General features: G+C 38.3%; 1 protein-coding gene across 2 annotated transcripts in view; it reads right to left on the bottom strand.

Annotated features, from left to right (window-relative positions):
- EVC (EvC ciliary complex subunit 1) overlaps nucleotides 1-16,429 on the bottom strand; it is a 142,187-nt gene that overhangs the window by 116,127 nt on the left and 9,631 nt on the right. For both annotated transcript variants that reach the window (XM_069070033.1, XM_069070031.1), the window contains exons 2-4: nucleotides 16,014-16,136; nucleotides 4,747-4,830; nucleotides 1,395-1,627 (exon numbers count right to left, since the gene is read on the bottom strand). In XM_069070033.1, the coding sequence (XP_068926134.1) occupies nucleotides 1,395-1,627; nucleotides 4,747-4,830; nucleotides 16,014-16,136 (440 nt within the window). The remainder of the gene's footprint in view (nucleotides 1-1,394; nucleotides 1,628-4,746; nucleotides 4,831-16,013; nucleotides 16,137-16,429) is intronic.

Raw genomic sequence — 16,429 nt, 5'->3', positions numbered from 1 at the left:
AAGGAAGGAAGGAAGGAAGGAAGGAAGGAAGGAAGGAAGGAAGGAAGGAAGGAAGGAAGGAAGGAAGGAAGGAAGGAAAAACATGTCAGATCTGCTGCCTCAATTATTTGGCACTTGATCTTTTTTAATGAAAATATGCCACAATCTATTATGTGCCTATTCATCGGATTTATTAGGTATGTCTGCATAGCCCTAGAGACAGAAACAAAATCGACTTTTATTTGAAGCAGAAATCTCATCTCCAACATCCCAAACAAGAGATGATGTGGTATCTTCCTGAATAATCACAATAGAAAAGAAACAATTGCCTTGAGAGGTAGCATTTTCTCTTTGTAAATAACTCTAATTTTTATAAAGTTTTTCCTAGTTTCAAGCCAAAATTTCCTATTCTATACAGATTACTTTTTTTTTGTTGTTCTTGCTCAATAAGAACCAGAGCACCTGGTCTGGAATCAGGACATCTGAATTCTGATTTTGGCTCTGTCATTCACTAGCACTGTGATCCAAGCAGGCTATTTCCTTTCCCTATGCCCTGATTTTCATATTTGCAAAATGGGGATAATGTTTCTTGCACCACCTGCCTCAAAGTGCTATTGGAAGGCAAGGATTGCCCAGTCATTTAGATCCTAAACATCTGTAGTGTAAGTGTTCATCATTAGCACCACCATCATCACCATCATTATCAAAAAAGTATTTATCACAAGTAAATGCCATATGAAGAAACTCACATAAGCCTCAGGTGGCTAGGGGGTTGCAGTGAATAAATTGGTACTTCCTAAGAAGATTAGTTCAAATCCAGCTTCACATATCTCACTTCCTAGCTGTGTGACCCTGGGCAAATCATCTACCTTCTTGCTTCAGTTTCTTCATCCTTAAAATGGGGATAATAATATCACCTATTGTCAAGGGTTACTGAGAGGATAAGATGAGACGATAATTTTAAAATACTTTGCAAAATTAAGTTGCTATAAAATATGTATATGTAATATCATTTGTTAATAATAGTAATAACAACATGACTACTTCATGGATTTTTGTTGTTCAGTCATTTCAATCATGTCCAGCTCCTCATGACCCCATTTGGGGTTTTCTTAGCAAAGATACTGGAGTAGTTTGGCATTTTCCTCTCTAGTTCATTTTACAGAAGGAAACTGAGGCAAATAGGGTTAAGTGACTTTTCCAGGGTCACACAACTAGTAACTGCCTGAGATCAGATTTGAATTCAGGAAGATGAGTCTTTCTAACTCCAAGTCCAGCACTCTATTCATTGCACCGCCTAGCTGCCTGACTTCACCTATAAAGTCAGAGTATTTTTATGTGACCTTATCAAGTACAGCAGAAGACCTATACTGTCAAGCATAACTTCCTGTAGAATATTATAATTTGGTCCTCACCTTTCACATGTCAGCACCTCTGGGAAGGAATTCACCTTAAGAAAGGCTCTATCATGGAATCGGTCATCACTAATGGCAGAATGCATGCTGGTAGAAGAACTGCAATCTTCTTTGTCTCCCTGGCTGAGGGATCCAAGACTACTTGAAGGAGAAACTTCCATCATTTGATTAGGCAAAATTGCCTGTTTCGAATTTTCATGCAAAGATGGATTGGATGATCCATCTGCAAGAGGCTATGATAACAAAAAAGGGAGAAAAAAAAGCCCTCTCCATTAATCAATGTAGCACAAGAAAGGAAATAATCAGTCTGTTATTAACTGCATTCTCAATCTGATGCTTTCAAGCTGCATTTGTACAGTATTGCTGATGGGACTGAAGCAACTAGCAAATATGGTTACATAATTGAGCTAATATTTTCTCCTTGAGTTGACCAAATTGGTTAGTTGTTTTCACAACATGAGGGCAAAGTTCCAATATTTTTAAAATTAGCTATTGGGCAATATATGAGAAACTGCAAAATATAGACAGATGTCTTTGCCTGGCATTTAAAGCCCTTGTTGCCACCATTTCTATCCTATTGGCACAGGACTACTCTGCATGGCGTGCCCATATCAGAGAAGGTGCTGTGCTTTATGAGCAAAGCAGAATTGAAACAGCTCAAAGGAAATGCAGGATGCACAAATTTAGAGTATCCACCCCAAATGTTTACATGCACTACTTTTGTCTAACCTGCGGTAGAACATTCCGAGCTCATACTGGTCTGATCAGCCACAGTCGAACACACTGAAACTTGACTCTAGCACAGTGATGGTCATTTTGGTCCTCTTAGAGAACGAAGGACAAAAACCAACCAACCAATCTACCCTACCTTCTAGATTTATGTTATACTACTCCTTGTATACATTGTGTTTCACTCAGACTGAAAAACTGATGCCCCCTGAATAGGTTCTATACTTGGTTTCTAGGTCCCTCCTCACAATTCCATATGCCATGACTGCAATGGCCTCCTACCTCCTCTTCACCTGCTGAATTCTTAGGCATCTTTTAAAGCCCACAACAATTACTGCTTTCCTCAGGCATCTTCCTCTGAGCTGTCCTCTGGCTAATGGTCATCTTCCTCTCCCTCATACAGCAGTTTATTATTTGTGCCTTTCTACTGAACTTGTCCTCTGATGTTGTCAACTATGGATATTAGTGTTTGGCCTCTTAACTCTTAACTCTCTTAACTCTTAACTACTAGCTTCTGGCTTCAATGAAGATAGGGACTGGGTCTTTCCTAAACTGCATGTCTTATGGGGCCCCATACAGCATCCTGCACATGTTGAGAGAATAGAAAAACTAAAGCTTCTTGAATTCAAGAGAAATCAGTTGAACTTGTTGATACACACACATTTGCTTTCTATTTGCAAACACAGTAAACCCTGTTATAATCTGAATTGGGATATTTCGTGAGCCGTCATGTGTTAGAAGTCTCTGAGATGGTTGAACCTTTTCGATTTTAGATAGAAGCAGAGAAGCCAGCATCCTAGGAGCTCTGTCTTTCTCTGTCTACAAGACCTGCTAGGCACTGCTCACTCAGGAAGGAACAGAAAACCAGAGTATAGGATAAATAGCATTTGTCTTGGTAGGAGTTGTCAACATAAGCTAGACTGATGTGAAGGTCTTGGTCTGCATGTCCTTTACCATTGGTATTTAATTCATGGATCTCAGTTATCTAGTGCTTCATTTCCCAGTTCTTAACCAGTGTCTATATTTGTTGTCTAGATACTTTTTGTCCATCAGATTCCTCTTCTCTGAAAAAGGTCCTGAACCTGGCCTCTCTTGGCCTGTCCTATCTTCTTTCTGCCTAAGGTCTGGTATGTTACTATGTCCCTTTTATATATGTCTCTTATGAATTATTCATCACCATCTACCTTTTATTAAAACTGTGTTCACTTTATTCCTCTTCTTGGCCCATAGGTGGTACAAAAATGGGCAGTGAGACCATCATAGTTTGCCGAGTCCTGATTATCTGAATTTGCCACGATGTCTCAAATGCCTTCTCACCTTGGAATTTCCATCATCATGTGTGGCCTTCTCACCCAGAACATCCCTTCATCCCTATGACCTTTTTCTCCCATTGGAGAGTTCCTCCGTTTTGAGGAAAGGCTCAGACCAATCACCTTTCATTCTTCTCCCAGCTCGGCTTCTAACACCAGACTTGCCACCATGTCCCACATGAGAACCTCCCCATCTCAAATTTCAGCAGGTGTTTTTTTTAATGTATTGTCTTATTCCAATAGAATGTAAAGCCCTTGAAGGCAGGAACTGTCTTTCTATTTTGCTTGTATTTATATTCTGAGCACTCAGCACAGTCCTGGCACATAAAAAGAGCTTAATAAAAGCTTGTTAACTGATTAATATAGCATCTTTGGAATCTCTCTCTGCCTCTCTATTAACTCATCCATCCCTCTAGTGTGAGACCTTATTACCTCTTGCCTGGACTATTACAATAATTTCCTAATTGATCTCTTTGTCTCAAGCCTCTCCCTACCCCATCCATTCTCAACACAGCTTCCAAAGTGATTTCCCTAAGCACAGATCGGACCATGTCACTATCTTGCTCACTTATTTCCAGTGGCCCACTATCACTCATAAGATCAAACATAAACTGGACATTTAAAGCCCTTTACAACCTAAGTCCAATTGACCTGTCCAATCTAATTACACAATGCTACCATTTATACACATTATGGTCTAGTCAATCTACCTGTCTTACTGTTCCTCCTACATAGCACTCCATGGCTTTTTGTGTCTTTGTACTAAATGTGCAATATTCCCAGTATATAATTCTTCTTTATTCCCATTTCTTTTTTTTTTAAAGCAATTGGGGTTAAGTAACTTGCTCAAGGTTACACGGCCAGGTGTTTCTGGGTGGGTGCTAAGTGTCTGAGCCTGGGATTCGATCCCCAGGTCATCCCAACACTGGAGCCAGTGCTCTTACTCACTGAGCCACCTGGCTGCCCCTTCATTCCCATTTCTTAGAATTCCTATTTATTGCTTTGAAAGGCTCAGCTCAAGCACAATCTCCTACATGAAGCCTTTCCTTATCCCTGCCTCCCAATTACTAATGTTTTTCTTATAAAATCACCTTGTTTCTAATTTTGCTTTTTTTGCATGTACCTATACTCTTACTCTAATACATGGATACTGATATATTTTTATCTTTACATCTATCCTCAACATTAGGTATAGTCTCACTTAAGTTTTTATATAACCAGTGCTTAGCACAATGCCTGGCAAATGGCAAGCATTTAATCAAAGCTTATTTACAAACTAAGGGGTTTTATAGAATAATGTGCTGAATACTTACCCTAAATTTTTGATTGATGGGATAGACCACTTTAGCCTTCAATGCGAATGCTGCAACGTTACTGTTGAGTGATGACTCATATTCCTGAACCACAAAAAGGGGAAAAAAACAGTGTTTGAAGCTTTCAGTGAGAGAATGCACATGCTGGCATGTATTTTTAAAATGCCAGACATTATTCTGACCTACATATTTGAAGAACTGAACAGATTAAGGGGCTGTCTAAACAAACATTTACAATTGGTCCAGGAAGTGTTTTTTAAATAATTTATCAAAAAATGGGGACACATCTTTTGTCTCATTTTTAGAGTTAGGTTATGACAGAGAAAACCTCGGTAAAAAGACACACAAAACTACTCTTCTGATTACATAGTCTCATGGACAGGAGAAAAATGTGCAGAGAATCCAAATGAAAAAGAAAGAAAGAAAGCCATAATGATATTTATATAGGGTGTCTCAAAAGTATTCATGCAGTCTTAAACTAGACAGGATGAAAAGAAGGAAGGAAGGAAGGAAGGAAGGAAGGAAGGAAGGAAGGAAGGAAGGAAGGAAGGGAGGGAGGGTAAGCATTTATAACCTAAACTGTACTAAGACTTTGGGGGACCTTGTAAAGAACGCCCTCTCATTTTGTGATTTCTCAATCTGAAGTTCTAAATGTTCTATGATTGAACCAATGAACTAATTATAATATCAAATAACAGAGCTTGAATAGAACACAGAAAATTGTGTTTTCTGAAAAAAGGTGAAAGAGATCTGAGAGTATAGGAAATGGAATGTTAGAGCTAAAGAGATCTTAAACCCCAGTAAATATTACTACTGAAACTGAGAGTCATAAAAATCCCCTTTGTGTAACATTTTCATTTTTAAACATGCTTTCCTTCAAACAAACAATTATTAACCTTCTTTTATTCAGGGGTGGGGAACCTGTGGCCACAAGACCTCATGTATCCTTCTAGGTCCTCGGGTGATGTTTTCTAATTGAGCCCAAGTTTCACAGAACAAAGGCTATTATGAAGGAAATTTGTTCTGTGAAGTTTGGATTCAGTTGAAGGGCCATACCTGAGGACCTAGAGGGCCACATGTGGCCTCAAGGCCATAGGTTCTATCCCCCTGTTTTTTAGTTCAAAGCACTATTTTTACTGACAAGGGAATGGAGATCCAGAGAAGTAAAGTAAAGTACCCAAGATCCCATAGTTCAGAGTTATTTTTGTTGATACCACACAATATTACCTTCCTTAATATCAAGAGCTATACAGAGACACTGTTGCACGGATATAATCTAGAGTAAAAATCTGTTTTTCTTTATTGTGTCTAACTCAATGTGAGAACTTCTCTTAAAAACCAGTGACAGGCAACATGAACTGAGTCCTGAAAAAGTGGGATTTATGAGGACAGAAAAAAGCTCAGCTCTGTCATTTACTACCTTGCACAACCTTGGGGACCTTCTCATTCTAAATTGGAAATTCTGTAATTTTTATGTTTGTTTTTTTTTGCTTTTTGGAGGGGAGAAGGAAGAGCAATTGGGGTTAAGTGACTTGCCCAAGGTCACAGAGATGGTAAATGTTAAGTGTCTGAGGTCAGATTTGAACTCAGGTCCTCCTGACTCTAGAGCTCATGCTCTATTCACTGTGCCACCTAGCTGCCCCAGAAATTCTGTAATTTTTAACTATGTAGGTATTTATTAAAAAAGGTTGTTTTTTTTTTTTGCTTTTTGGAGGGCAATTGGGGTTAAGTGACTTGCCCCAGGTCACATGGCTAGTTTTTGTGCTAAGTGTTTGAGGCCAGATTTGAACTCAGGTCCTCCCGACTCCAGGGTCGGTGCTCTATTCACTGTGCCACCTGGCCGCCCCTATTAAAATAGTTTTTAACTCCTAAATATGTTCTAAAAATATTTCAAAATCATGATAAATTATGAAGAATTTCTCTGAATTATTTCCATTGTTTTTTAAATAAATTTTGAGGGAAAGAGAAAGATAACAGAGTATTTATTGGTTTCTAATTGTGGCAATCATGGAAACTCACTTGGACCCTAGACTCCTCTTCTACAATATGTGCAGTTTGGACTAAAATGATCTTTAAGGTCCAGACCATGAGAAATAAGATAGGATCTGCTGTCATTTCTGAGTTTGGAAAATTTTGATAGCACCTGCCTTAATTATCATCACCTAATGGAGGTCCATTACATCAGGCCCTTTCACCAAGATAGTGGAGCATATAGACAGAGGCAGCAAGATTGACTAATGAAAACCTGTGAGTGCAGGCACTGACTGCAAAGGAATTCTACCAACCCCTGTACTTATCTGAATTAATTACAACCAATATATTAAAGTACCTGAAGTTGACTCATTCCGTATCGGAGCATTCAACTCCCTCTGTGTGCTTAATATAAATCAGAACATCTCCTAAAGATGGTGAGCTATCCAGAGCCAATCTGGCACCTGGGCTTTCTCTGGAGGTAGTGGGATCCCTATCACCAAGGTCTTCAAATTCAGCCTAGCTACTGAGGATGTTGTAAAGGAGACTTCTGTTCATACAGGGATTTGTACTATGTAGACTATAGAGAATTCCATCCCTGACAGAGATCTCAAGGGCCACGAGAGTGGTGGTAAGAGAAGGGAATATTTAGGAATAGGAATAGGCTGAATTAGATACCCTGCGTGATCCTTGCCAGCCCTGAGCTCCTGAATTCCCTCATGCTCTGACTGTTGTGGATGTAATGGTCTGTCTGCTAATGAGCTGAAGCTCACCTCCCTTTGAACCATCGGTAGAGTCAATAACACCACCACCATCTGGGTTTGTTGCCTACCATTCGCTCATTTCTAAGGCATTTTAAAATGCCACCTTGAGACAATAGTATATTAAAAATAGGCAGTTAGCATTCAAGGGAGCATCGGCAGATGCTCTCGGTGCCAATGACATTTTCCATGCTAGCCTTGTTTTGTGTATTTCACAGGAATCAGAATCTAGCTTAAACAACATCTTCTTCCATGCCAGGCCACCTGGTCACTGAAAATTTAAATCACTCCAGCTCTAGTTATCAGATATCACAAGAAGGAAACACCAACTATCTAAAACTTCCCTACAAATATTACTAATGAATATCACTAAAAACGTGTCTCTAGGTTGGCATGCCATCTGGCCTGACCATTATTTTCTCCTTGTTATTTTTCCATTTAATTTTTTTTACTATTATCATTATTATTTTTGTTATGCTGTGCCCAGGATGCAAGCCAAGGAGTCTTACTGGTTCTTTTACTTAATTGGAGGGAAATTTAAAAAAAAGACAAAACAATACAACTAAAACTTACTACAAAGGGTAAGTTTTAGAGAGCTATTCCAACTGAAAACTGTGTAGAGAATTACTTTTGTGGCCCAGATAGAAGCTGGAAAATAGAAATTCATTGAAAACAAGGCCATACAGGCTTAATGGATCAGCCCCTTCAGCTACAGCAGGACAGGGGATGGGCAGATGGAGACAAATAGAGTAAAAGAATGATATACATCAGTTTGGGTCTGCCACCATGGATTTCTCCCAAATTGTGTTTAACCTCATTTGACCTAATCAAGGTGAGAGCATTTCTAAGTGGCTTTCATTCTCTTTTGTCTAACTCCATGTAAAACTATATGGCCTCTAAGATTTGTGAGCCAGCTGGTGGTTTTGACTATATCTGAATGGTCCATCTTCAGGGAATAGTTATGTGTGTATGTGTGTGGCTTTACTTCAAAGATGAGAACCTAGAAGTTGGCAGTGAAGCAGAAACAGATGTCTGTGCTGGACTACATGGTCACTGAGGTCTCCAGACTATCAGATTATGGGATTGTGTGATTCTGGGAGATGTGCACATTTCCTTGTATGAGGAAGTACATTCATCTGGTTTGTCTATATCAGAGATTCTTACCTTGGGATCTGTGAACTTGTTTCTAAAAAATATATTTTGATAATGATTTCAATAGAACTGATTTCCTATGTAATCCTATATATTTCATTTTATGCACTTAATTATTTTTTTTCCTGAGAAGGGATCCATAGGCTTCACCAGACCTGTAGAGGGGTTCATGGAATAACAACAACTAAAAAAAAAGGATAAGAATCTCTTCCATTGCTAAATTTATTTTATTTTAATTTATTTTAAAATAATTTTATGTTTAATTCTAGTTTACATCATTCATTTCACAAGATTTTGAGTTACAAATTTTCTCCCTGTCTTTTCCCTACCCACCATCCCAAAACAGTAATCCCACTGCATACCCACTCCCCCAATCTTCTCTCTCCTATATCCTCTCCTATTCCCACTCCGACTTTCTGGTAGGGCAAAGGATCTCCATACACCAGTGCCTGTATATCTTATTTTCCAGTTCCATGTAAAATAGTAATAATAATAATAATGATATATTTTTAAACATTTTATTTTAAAACTTTGAATTCCAGATTCTTTCCCTTCCTCCCTCGTAACCCACCCTTACTGGAAAGATAAGCAGTTCAATATAGGTTGTACATGTGTAGCTACACAAAACATTTCCATAGTGGATATATTGTGAAAGACTGACTATATTTCCCTCCATACTATCCCACCCCCTACTTATTCTATTCTCTACTTTGACCCTGTAACTTTTCAAAAGTGTGAGCTTCTAACTACCCTCCCCCCAACCTGTCCTCCCCTCCATCATCCCTGCCTATCATCCCCTTTCCCCTTACACTCCTGTAGGGCGAGATACCCTATTTAGTGTGTATGTCATTCCCTTCCTAAGACAAATTCAGTGAGAGTAAGATTGACTCATTCCCTTTTGTCTTCCTGTTCTTCCCCTCCATTGTAACAGTTTTCTCTTGCCTCTTCTATATGAGATAATTTACCCTATTCTGTCATCTTCTCTCAATATATTCTTCTCTCACCTATCAATTTCACCTTTTAGGTATCATCCCTTCCTATTCAACTGGCCCTGTGCCCTCTGTCTATGTATACATGTGCACATATATAAACACACTCACATATGTATCCATATGCCCATATACCATCCTATATAGACAAATACATGCATGTATACATATATATTTATTTACATTCCCTTCCACTATCCTCATACTGAGAAAAGTTTCATAAGGTACAATTATCATTTTTTCCATGGAGGCATGTAAATAGTTCAACTTTGATAAATTCCTTATGATTTCTGTTTACCTTCTCATGCTTCTCGTATCTGAATGTCAAATTTTCTATTCAACTCTGGTTTTTTCATCATGAATGCTGGAAAGTCCTCTATTCCACTAAATGACCATAGTTTCCCCTGAAACATGATACTCAGTTTTTCTGGTTAGGTGATTCTTGGTTTTAATCCCAGCTCCTTTGACCCCCAGAATAACATATTCCAAGCCCTTTGATCCCTCAATGTAGAAGCTTCCAGATCTTGGGTTACCCTGATTGTGTTTCCACAATATTCAAATTGTTTCTTTCTGGCTGCTTGTAATGTTTTCTCCTTGATCTGGGAACTCTGGAACCTGGCTATAATATTCCTAGGAGTTTTCTTTTTGGGATCTTTTTCAAGAGGTGATTGGTGAATTCTTTCAACCTCTATTTTGCCCTGTGGTTCTAAAACATCAGGACAATTTTCTTTGAGAATTTCTTGAAGGATGCTTTCTAGGTTCTTTTTTTCATCATGGCTTTCAGGTAGTCCAAAAAGTTTTAAATTATCTCTCCTGCATCTGTTTTCCAGGTCAGAGGTTTTTCCAAAGAGATATTTCACATTACTTTCTATTTTTTTCATTTATTTGGATCTGTTTAATAGTATCTTGATTTCTCATAAAGTCATTAGCTTCCATTCACTCTAATTTAATTCTGAAGGAATGATTCTCTTCAGTGAGCTTTTGAAATTCTTTTTCCATCTGGCAAATTTGGCTTTTTAAGGCATTCTTCTCCTCATTGGCTTTTTGAGCCTCTTTTGCCATTTGAGTTAGTCTACTTTTTAAGGTGTTGTTTTCTTCAGTAAGGTTGTTGACTCTCTTTTCATGATTTTCTTGAATCATTCTCATTTCTCTTCCCAATTTTCCCCCTTCTTCTCTTATTTGGTTTTCAAAATCCTTCATAAGCTCCTCTGCAACCAGTTCATATTTTTCTTGGAAGCTTTTGGTGCAGGAATTCTGACTTCATTGTCTTCCTGCTGTTCCATGCTTTGATCCTTTTTGTCCCCAAAAAAGGAATGTAAAGTTGGATTGCTCTTTTTGCTTTGCTTCCTTTGCTTGCTAATGTTGCCACTCAATTACTTGTCTTTTGAGCTTTTTGCCACAGTGAACTCTGATTCCAGAGAGGAGAGCTTTGTCCCAAATCGCTGGGGTTTTTGAAGCAGCCAGAGCTATTAGTTGGGTGCCCTCTCTGAAGCCTCCACCAGCTCTGCCACCTGGTCACACACCCCAGAATTTCCACCCAAGACAGCAATCCAGATCCAACCAGGGTAAAGCAAGAGCCATTACCCCTCAGACTGGTTGCTTGGTCCCCCTACAATCTGTAAGCCAGGAGCTGTGAAGCAGCCACACGGTGATGGCTGCACAGCCACCATGCCTCAGTCACTTTTTCCTCCAGGGGCAGAGGCCAGACCCCACTCACAGACCCCCTGTTCCCAAAGTCCACACTGAACTTTTACTTTGCCTTTGGAAAATATGGGTTGACAATTCTGGAAACTGCCACGGCTGCTGGTGATCCATTCTTCCGAAGTCCCTCCAGCTGTGGGTGTAGGGGCTGCGCTGAGGCTAAAACCATGGGTTCATGCGGGGCTGGGCTTGGCTCCAATCATGCTATGACGGACCCTTCCTGCCAGCCTGCTGGGCTACCTTCAGTGGGACATTTGTTTCTCTCTGTCACTTTGTGAGTTCTGTAGATCTAAAGATTTTTTAGAGTCATATTTTGTAGATATTTGAGGTGGTTGTGGGGAGAGCTCATGGAACTTTCCTGCTTCTATGCCGCTCTCTTGGCTCTGCCCCCCCCCCATAGCTAAATTTAGCTTAAGATGATTTTGTCTTTGTCTCTTTTCCTTGAAATTTGTATACTTATTAACATAGAGAGACTCTTTTACTTTTGTCTTTGCATATCTAGTACCTAGAAAAGTATTTCAGACAAGGTTATGTGTGTGTATTTGTATGTATATGTGTACATGTACACGTATATGTACATGTACATGTATATGTATATATATTTGTTGAACAAAAGCAAACATTTTATTTATATTGATAATTATTATGATTATTTGATACATATATATAGAGTGGCTCATGGCTATATTATATCACCTCATTTGATCATCAGCCTATGAGTTAGGTAGAACAGGGATTATTTTTAGAAATTCAATTTTATTTCATTATCACACTTGTATTTTCTCTCCTGTCCCACTCCCCCCTCCCCAACACACACATTAAGAAAGTCCAAAAAACAAAATCCATTGCAAACATGTATAGTCAAACAAAATAAATTCCTTCATTAGCCATGTCCAAATGCATATTGCCAGTTATATATCTAAATAAGTTTCTATACAGATAATTTTAGATATATGTTTGTATATAATTATGGCTCAGTCATTACAGTTATGCCCTACTCTTAGTGAGCTCATTTGGGGTATTCTTGGCAAAGATACTGGAGTGGTTTGCCATTTCCTTCTCCAGTTCATTTACAGGTGAGAAAACTGAGGCAAACAGAGTTAAGTGACTTGCCCAGGGTCACACAGCTTAAATGTCTGAGGCCAGATTTGAACTCAGGACATATATACATACATACATTATATATGTGTGTTTGTGTTGGACTTTGAACCTAGGTCTTATGTCTTTAAGTCCAGAGCCCTTTCCTATAAACCATACTACTTCAGACTACATTTCAATGATCATCAGCTCCTAAAAGCTTTTGTAACACAAGCAATATAACTACGAAAAAAACTGGTTAGAATGTAAATGCAGTTTTTTAAAAAAGAGGTTTTTGTAAATCAGATGATATAATCTGTGTGCATTATGAGTGTGGAATTTCCACAAAAAGAATATGCCCACCTCTTCCAGAACAAGGATATTAAAAAATAAAGAAATAAGGAACTAATTGGTCAGAGAAAACTGAGATTATAACACAGCATTCCTTGTATGTGACTAAAATTTTTCTTTTAGGAAAGCAAAGAGGCATTAGAGGATCATAGATCTGGGGATAGAAGGAGACTTAAAGGTCATCTGCTTCAGCCTCCTCACTTTGCAGATGAAGAAACTGAGAGAATCATTCAGGGTTATACAATTAGTAATTATCTAGGCTGGAATTCAAATTGAGGCCTCCCTGACTCCAGGCTCAGGGCAATGTTCCCTCTCAGGGCCTGTAAGCTGCACCAGTGAAGGTCACCAATGACATCAGGATCTATTGAAATTTCCAAGTGAATCATAAAAACCCCCTTAGGTCGAAGGGACCTAGGGGATAGCAGCGGGATATGAAGATATGTTCACTGATGCATTCTCGAGGGTACTAATGGAATTCTAGTGACTCTCATCCTGCCCCCCACTTTTAGAGCTACATTTTAGTTATCAATTCAGAAAGGGGAAATCACTGGCATTTCTGTAAATCATCCCCTTGGAACCTGCAGAGCCCTTTCACTTTATGTCCATCAATGATTAGCTCAATACTGAGGAGCTGCTCTTGGGAGAAATAGTTTACAGATTAGAAATTCCTTCTAACAAAGAGGGAAGTGGCCTGCTCAACCTTGCTGTGGTTCAGGCTGAGGTTAGTAATTCATTTATGAACTTACTAGGAGTCAGAAAGAACTTCAGATTTGGAAGGTGCCTTATAAACCTTCTGGGCTAAGGTTTACCTGATACTGCTTTCAGGTTTACAAAACACCTTACATACATTATCTTAATGAAGTCTTATATTATTATGTAATATATATATATATGTATATTGGAGCTGCCCTATGAAGTAGGAATTATATAAATTTTATTACCCTATTTTTCAGATGATGAATCTGAGGCTCAGAATAGTTCAAGGTCATATAGTTTTATTGGAAAGAATTTGGAAGAATCTGAACTGAGGTCCTAAAGAATCATAAGTTTAGAGCTGGCAGGGACCTCATTGGGACACTGAGTACAAAACCCTCATTGTACACATGAAGAGACTGAGGGAGAAAACATTTTCAAGGACCTACTACGTTCCAGTCACTGCGCTATTTACTTTAGAAGTATTATCTCTTTTGATCTCACAACAACCCTGGAAGGTAGGTGATGTTAATATCCTCCACTTATAGCGGAGGAAACAGAGGCAGACGAGAGTTAGGTGAGTGACCTGCCCAGAATTTTCCAGTTACTAAACATCAAAGGCTGAATTTGAACTCAGGTCTTTCTGACACCAGCTCCAGTGGTCAATCTAATGTCCCACCTTGGCTGCCTCTGAGGGCCAGATAGTTTTAAGTGACTTGTCCACAATCACATGTCTAGTAAGTGTCTTAAATAGAACTGAACTCAGGTCAGCCTAAGTAAAACACTCATTCCACATGCCATCTTGGTCTCACTTGAACCCCTATCTGAACACTGTTGACTCATATCAAATTTGTCACTAAAATATCTAAGCTTTCTTTCTTCATATGAGCTGCTTTGAAGTTGTATCTTTTCTATTTGTTACTCATTCAATTATTTTATTTTTTACCTAAATGAAAGACTTCACATGTATTTTTAACCAGACCAATGCTATTTGCAGCTGCTTGCAAACTTAAACTCTTAAAAGAATTTTCTGAGGCACTTTAAGTCAATTAACAAGCATTTATAAGTATCCAACATTCAAGCTCATACAAACAGCACATGTCATAGGTGGGACTAGAACCTGGCTCTTTGTGACCCCATGGCTTACTCCCTGTCAGGTTGACCTTATCTTGTACTCAACAATTATGTTTTAAACCTAAGTAAAGGATTTTGCATTTATCCCTATTAAATTTCACCATAGTTAATTTGTCCCATTAATAGTAATAGTAGTAGTAGAAGTAGTAGTAGTAGTAGCAGTAATAGTGTTAGTATTAGTGGTAGTGGTAGTAGCAGCAGCAGCAGCAGCAGCAGCAGCAGCAGTAGTAGTAGTAGTAGTAGTAGTAGTAGTAGTAGTAGTAGCAGTAGCAGCATTTATGTAGTACCTACAATGTGTCAGGCACTGATCCTCAAAATAACCCTGGAAGGTAGGTGTTAGTATTATCCCTGTCTTACATTTGAGAATTATTATTATGCCTGTCTTACATATGAGGAAACAGACAGAGATTTAGTAATACAGATAGCAAGTGCCTGAGACTGCATTTCATCTGAAGTCTTCCTGACTCCAGGTCCAGTACTCTGTCACTGCACTACCTCACTGTTTCTGAGTTCCAGAAATTAAGTGGCTTTCCTACAGTCACATAATACAAGTTTACCTAAGGACTGTTCTCTGTATCATTCTACTGGAGACCTTCCTGTAGACTGATATCAAACCAATGATCATTGCTCTGCAAGTTGTGACAGCACCAAACTCTACTGTCATCCAAATCACATATTATGAGGAGATAAAACAATTTTCCCTGAAATCCAGAAATGCTCTGTTTAGGGCATTCTGCTGATTTGCTGAAGAAGGAAATTAGCTTAATTTAGGCATGACTTGTTCTTGAACCCATGATGGTTCCTAGTGATCACCACTTAACTTTATGAGTACTTATAAACCATCCATTTAATAATCTCTTCTATAATTTTGCTGGATAAAGATAAAATTGTGTGGAAAAAAGTCTCAGATGTAAGCCTAATTTATATTATGTATAGCATCTGACTCAGCAGGTTTGAAATATGCTAAAAATTCTATTTGTTGGTGATAATTACGTAAAAGTCAGAACTTGTATCACTTTTAATATTCAAGGCTTAAATGACTAATGGTTTGCTCTAATTTTTTTTCCTTTCTATGCTAGGGTGCAAATATGAAATGAATTCTATAACAAAATGGGTACATTTAAGAAACCATTAGCTAAAGACTATTCTAGTCACTTGAAAAAATTAAAATACCTTCCAGAAATGCCTTATCAGGGGAAAAAAAGTAATTCATTTCTTTTTAAATTTTCTACAACAGAGTTTTCTTTAATAATCTATAAGCTATCAGGCTATACATTGGAGATGTATTACATACTTCTATAAATGAAAAAGACTAGGGGGCGGGTAGGTGTCACAGTGAGTAAAGTGTGGGCCTGGAGTCAGGAGGACCCGAGTTTGGTTCCGACCTCAGACACTCAACACACTCACATACACACACACATACACACACAAGACTTACACCAAAAATTCCTTCTTCCATGGGTATTTGGTCTTCCTTTCTCTTCTCTCTTGGTGGTGAGTCGGTTTCATAAAGATGTACATCAGCATCGAAGTTTTTGAGGAGACTTTGGGAATCATCTTTCTAAAAACCCAAGAAGAAAAATACAATTCATTGAAAGGAAGAAAGAATCTTGCCAATGATTTAAAGCTGCTCAGTCCTGAAGCTTACACCATATTTCTTAGTTTATGCCACTTAGATCAAAGACTACAAGCATTTTTTTTTTCTGTTACGGGGTGGGGAGTTAAAAAATGATAAATTATTTTTCATTATACATTGTTCTATTTATATCTCTGATAAAAATATAAGAGTTGAAAACTCTATAATTAAAATTAAGAAGTATGACCCTGAAGAAGATATGAGAAAAATCATTCTCT

The sequence above is a fragment of the Petaurus breviceps genome, unplaced genomic scaffold, assembly GCF_028583685.1.
Source record: "Petaurus breviceps papuanus isolate PSGF00001 unplaced genomic scaffold, PetGlider_PUasm1.0 140, whole genome shotgun sequence".
Classification (NCBI taxonomy): Eukaryota; Metazoa; Chordata; class Mammalia; order Diprotodontia; family Petauridae; genus Petaurus; species Petaurus breviceps.
This window is presented reverse-complemented; position numbering and strand designations above follow the sequence as displayed.